Here is a 6,000-nt window from a genome sequence, read left to right on the forward strand (position 1 = left end):
TTAGAAAATTCATATGAAAAAAGTGATTGCCTCTTTAGCTCCCCAATTTAAGGGAAAGATGTGCTGTCCTGCGACTTCACTTGAGTATAATGATGGTATGGAGTGCTCATCAGATCATGAGCAGGTCCATGAACACCAGCAAATTAACCATCTCTACGTACAAGGGTGGTGGACAGTGGGGCAGATGGCCATCAACGCACGGTGTTCGTTTTGGCAATTCCTACTGGGATGAAATTGCTTCTCCTCCCTTAGATGTAAAACGCAGAGGTTTCTGCATTATACATAAGGGTAGAGAACTGAACATGCTCCCATCAGGAACCACGGATCAATAAATTTTATGATCTCACTACTGGTGTTGTAATTGAGCCCAATCATCTCAAACTGGGCGCAGATCCTGAGGTTCTTAGAGGCATGCTCACTGTTGCTTTGAGTAAAATTAAGGGCTCACCGGCATTTACAAGAACGCAGAGGCAAGGCTCGTCAGTACCAGTATTCTGTACCCACCTCATCCCAGGCCATTCCTCCCAGACCATAGCTGTTCCGTGCCTGACCTCGCGCAGCAGGGAAAGGTCTCGCTGGGCCTCCAGTTTCCCCGTGGCTCCTCCACGTCACAGAACTGTGCCACTGACTGGAGGGGGCCAGTTACCTTTTTGTCTCTATTTCTTTGAAGGCAGATGTTTAGTAACTAGCAACTTCATAAAACCCTGCCAAATGGTCTTCAAACCGAACTGGGCTCTGTCTTTTAAAAAGTCACTGTTTTCATCATTTTACTTTGCAGTTGGCTTATACATTTTATCTTGTATCTCTCTAACAAGTAGACATTTAACACACAACTCGTGATGACGTTAGAGGTTAATAACCAAGCATCCAGTGCGTGGCAGGTGTTTCTGCATGCATTTTATGGATTTCAACTCTTCTGACCCTCCCAACAGCCCAGCAAAGTGTCTGCTCTCACTGTTCCCATTTTATAGGTAAGGAAACTGGGGCCAGGTTCAGGTAACCTGCTTGCTCGAAGATGTGTGGCTAAAAAGGAGAGAAGTTGTGATTTAATCCAGGTCATCAAACTCCAGGGTCCCAGGACAGTTCCTGGTAGTGACCTCTTCAGCAGCATCTCCTCACAGTGACCCGACATGCGCCTGCCCAGGTGAAGGCCTGCAGGGTGCCCTCCCGGTTCCCTATCAACACTTTTCCAGTGCACCCAGGGGGCGGCCTCTCCTCTGTCCACCCAGCTGAGGCCCGTCTGGTTCATTTCTATTGAAATAGGGGACCGTAACAGGGCTCTATGAGCAAAAGAGTGGTTATTGTCCCTCTCACGGTATGAGTTCCCTACTTTGACATGTGGCGTTTCTTCTGTTGGCTCCGCCTGTTTCTCCTCGAATGCCCTGCGAAGGGGTCCAGTGAGCCTTTGTGCTGGTTGCTCACTATGAGAGCTGGAGCCCAGAAACCTCCACCGCTGGGCTCTCTCACTCCTCCTGGCCTTTCCCATCATGGAGACATTAACTGTCAGGCTCTTTCCTTTGGATGCTGGGATTCCCTGTAGGTGTCTGAGCCTCCACAGGTCGGCGCCCTGAGGCTCAGAGTTAACATGCCAAGCCGAACTTGCTTCCAGCTCTGCCCGCAGCGGGGTCTCATCGTTTTCTGCCCGCGCTCATGAGTTCAATTAAGAATAGTCTTGTTAAACACAACTGTTAAAGGCAAAGCAGGACTTGGGTTTTATAACATCTAAGAAGTAAACTAATGGTAATTGGATTCATGAGTTTCAATGTAATTTCAAAGCATTTACCACTTTGAACAAAGAGAAATTCCTTTACAGATGTGTATGGCAAGAGCCATATCCAGTAAAACTTTGAACCTTACAGCAGTCATAAAATCTGTATGGTGAAAGTCTTAAGCCTATATGTTTGGATATCATCTTTAATGAAAGTTGATACATTGACAGATATAGGGTGGGGCAAAAGTAGGTTTACAGGTGTTAGAATGGAAAATAACACAATAATGCATAAATAATAATAATACAAGAATAAACTCTGTGTTTTGCATATTCACAGCTGTAAACCTACTTTTGCCTCACCCGCTCATTCATTGGAGTGGAAAAACCTGAGGTGACATCTCCCCAGCAGGAATGATGGGCCCAGGCCTGCCCTGTTCACTCCGGTGTGCCAGCCAGGAAGGGCTCCAGGGGTCAGCAGGGGTGATTCTCCGGTGGTCTCGGAGGGAAGGGAGACCCAGAAATATGGGAAAGCAGACATACGAAGGAGGCACTTTTGACCATCTTCTAGAAATCTCTCCTTGTCTAACCATCTTTACATGTCCGTATGTTACCTGCAAACATCTTTGACGAGGTGCCACACTTACAGAGTAAGCAGTTGGGATCCGCTGTTCACTTGTTTTCCCTCCTGGCTGGAACCCCTTGCCCACCCTTCCCAGCTGGGCCAGTGGTGGGGAGAGTATTTACCCCACCCGTGCCCCCTTAGTCAGTCCTGTCAGAACCCTGGTGGGCAATGTTGAATGTCGTTTTGTCTGGCTGTAACATACTCTTGGAGGTCCCAGGCAGGTGCCGCTGAGTCAAGCCTGTATGTTTATTGAGCAGCTTCTGTGTGTCCAGGACTGTACCGGGCACTGGGGAGCAGAGAGAACGGTCAGAGATGTCACCTGCCATTTAAAGCTTAGGATCCTGGTAGAAGAGAGAACAGACGTGAACAGTGGCTGCCCTCACTGGCAGGTTGCATGAGGACCACCAAGAGGAAGGTGCTGGAAGCTGAAGAGCTAGAGTTGGGAGAGGACTCTCCCATCAGGAGTGCCAGGAGGCAGTGGGTTCAGATGGGGCAGGGGAAAGTGAGTGAGACACCTGGTCGATGTAGGCAATGGAAGTGAGCCTTTCAGAGCGAGTTAACAGGGTTAGCATGGTCACAGGAGTGGAAGGTACAACCTTTTAGGTCCACGTGCTTAAAAGTAAACCTGCTGCTTCCCCATATCTATGGGTGGTGCCCTGCATGGCTGCCTCATGGAGACTGTTGAATCTCTTAGTAGATTTAGGCTGCTGGTGCCGAAGTCAATGACTGCCTATTTTTATTCCTTCATTACTCCCCTAATGCCTGAAAAAGTGTTTTCGTGTGTGTGTGTGTGTGTGTGTGTGTGTGTGTGTGTGTGGTGATTGAAATGCTTCTATCATTGTGAACTATATTTTTGGTATGTTTGCAGCCCCAAGAAACCCTTTGTAGTAATGATCTCCATTATCCTTCATATGACCTTCACATATTATGCCTGCACATTTGTCTGCCTGCCCAGATGTTGGTCATTATGGTAATGCAGTCCCTGCGCCGTGGCCCATGATGCCCCGGAGAGCTTGTGCATTTCAGGCTGGGAGGGGCAGGAGGCACCGGTTAGAGGGAGGAAAAGAGAGGACTGCAGAGGCTGATCAAGAGAAACCAACCAGTGCACCTGGTGGGAAGACACAGACGGTGACAAGTTATTTCTGAGCATTAAAAAATAAATAAACCAAGCCCTTGAGACATTAGGGATATTACATGATGTAAATGATGGAGCACGGTGGAAGGAATAATTAAAATCAGAAGACGGTTAGGAAGCTTCAGAATGAGTCAAATTAGGTTCATAGGCTGGACCACACTAAAAATATTTGCTGGATGTTGAAATGTAGTATTGACAGCTAACATTGAAATATGTTGTTCTATTTCTGTTTCGTGCTACAATAAGATGATGCCCAGGCCATTTTCCCCTTTGGAGTCCCAGGGTGCGGTGCCCTGTAAACGTCCGAGCAGTAGACGGGCTGTGTGTGATTTTTCCCTGTGCTTTCTCATGACAGGCAACAGCAGGAACACCTCCCCGTCCTATGGGTTCCAGCTGCCACCAGAAGAAGAAATGAGGAGAACACGGCTTCACAGATTCGACCGCCAGTGAGGATGCGCGCAGCATCCCGGCAAACAGCGGTGGTGTAATTACTCCCCATGTGGTTCCCCCCCAAACCCTGATGACTGTAAACAGAAGCAGAGAGCGGGTTATGGTCCAGACAGCTCAGATCTGCCTTGCCCGTCTGTCTCTCGTGGCCCCAGGAGCCTAGAGTCCCAGACAGGCTGGTTGCCCTGAAACCAGCCTTGCTCAACAGCAAGCGGCCTTTCTTCTGGCCTTGCTTTCTCACAGACAAGGTCAGTGCCTCCATGTAAGGACCAGTTTCCACACTCCTTTCTCTCGCTGTTGACTCCACGGCTCCTCTGCCTTGTTTTGTTTTTGAGGACTCTGACCTTCATCAGATTTGTCTCCACCAGCTCCAGCTCCTAAGATGGGGCTTTATTCCACCTGGCCTGCTCCATGTTTGACTTTGCAGGAAGTTAGGAGTCGTGCCTCCTGGCATGTTGCCATGGCGACTTCCCAGGACCAGGATGTGGCTCCCACTGCACTGTGTTCCTATCTCCTTGTGCAGGATCCCCAGCTCCTTGGGCCCCTGCATCTGGGTGGTGCTGGCAGTGCACTTGTTTGGTCTCATATTGCTCGGCCTTACAGTGTGTCTGACAGAAAAGCTTTAGTGAGATCAGGTGGGGAAAGCGCACTCAATGGACATCAGGAGGCACCAGCCTGGGGCAGCCTCTCTAGTGGCCGTCTGCGTGCCTGGGATGGGACTGGTATTTAACCCGTCAGCAAAGCAGCAGGTGCCACATGCAGAGCAGAGCCAGGGTGTCGGCGGTGTGTTCACTGAGAAATCGCACAGGAGGAAGCCTTTTCTCATCAAAGTGCCTTTTCATTGGCCACTGCAGTAGCCACTTGTCTACTCAAGTGTCCAAGACACTCCCCTGCTGTCTGGCCAATCAGTTAAGTGCTTCCTGGTGCTTCTGTTTTGTGAAAAGGACAGTCGATACCACTGATGTCTTAGTCACTGAGATATTTATTTTTTAAGAGTTGGAAGCAGAAAAATATCTATTTCAATTTATCTAAGATTTGTATAAAGTTTTCTGATTATGAAAGTAATATACATGTCCCTTGTATATGGATAAAGCAAACATGTTATGGAAGAAGATAAGCCACATGTTAACAGAGGTTATTTTGGGGAGCGGAGCAAAAAGGATTTTGCTTTCTGATTTTTATAATTTTATATTGCTCTTTTAAACATGTATTTATATATATGTGTGTGTATCACTTTTGCAATAAGAAAACTGATTTATATAATAATAAATCAAGAAATATATAATCAAGAAAATAATCAAGCAAATTGTTTTTTTCAATGCATTAAGCCTAATAACTTTATATGGGAAAGTATTGTTTGTTGGGTTTTTGGTTGTTTTTTTACTGGGGGGGGGGGGGGTTGCTGTTGAGTCCAAGAATAGTAGCTCCTGGCTGTATTTGACTGGTCAGATACAAAGACTCTGGAGTTGGATTTGAGATGATGGAACTGTAATATGCACACCTTCTTTATTTATGGACTGGAACATCGCTAAGCTATAGAGAGGAGGAAAGGTCATTTTAGTTATAAATATAAACCAGTTATCTTAGCACAACAGTAAAGATGTTCTGGAAATTATTATACTTACTTCATTCTGTTAATAAGTTTGCCTGTAACCAGGGTTTATTATTTCCCATGTCCATCTGTTTTCATTTGTTTCCTACAATAAGGAATCCCTAAAATTATGCCAACAAAAATAAGTGTATTGGAAAAATTATCTCTAATAGGGAATAAGCACATAGAGCTGGTTTTTAAATTTGATGTCTTTGCTTGAGAGCAATTTCTTGATTGTCTATTCAACAGCCATTTCCCAGTTTGGTTGTGGTCAGTCTACTTATGAGACCTCTTAATTCAGAATCTTGGTTCTCAAGATAAAGGACTGGTCATTCCTCTGAATGACCTTGAAAGTATTGCCTGTGATCACAAAGTTGTACATGGCTGTTCAAGCCTCCCCCATCGTTTCGTCGGCTGCTGAGGCGCAGACTGAGCCGTCAGTGTCTGGTTTTCGCAGGACCAGGGCCAGGCTACATATTTGGCATCTGTTCTAC

General features: G+C 46.6%; 1 protein-coding gene across 3 annotated transcripts in view; it reads left to right on the forward strand.

Annotated features, from left to right (window-relative positions):
- Nucleotides 1-5,148, forward strand: part of RHBDD1 (rhomboid domain containing 1) — a 101,333-nt gene extending 96,185 nt beyond the window's left edge. For 2 of the 3 annotated variants that reach the window (XM_036319799.1, XM_036319800.1), the window contains exon 7: nt 3,824-5,148. In XM_036319799.1, the coding sequence (XP_036175692.1) occupies nt 3,824-3,918 (95 nt within the window). In that variant the 3' untranslated portion in view covers nt 3,919-5,148. The remainder of the gene's footprint in view (nt 1-3,823) is intronic. The other variant, XM_036319798.1, reaches the window with a different exon arrangement.
- Nucleotides 5,149-6,000: the final 852 nt, after the last annotated feature.

This window comes from Myotis myotis, unplaced genomic scaffold, assembly GCF_014108235.1.
Source record: "Myotis myotis isolate mMyoMyo1 unplaced genomic scaffold, mMyoMyo1.p scaffold_m19_p_8, whole genome shotgun sequence".
NCBI classification, from domain to species: Eukaryota; Metazoa; Chordata; class Mammalia; order Chiroptera; family Vespertilionidae; genus Myotis; species Myotis myotis.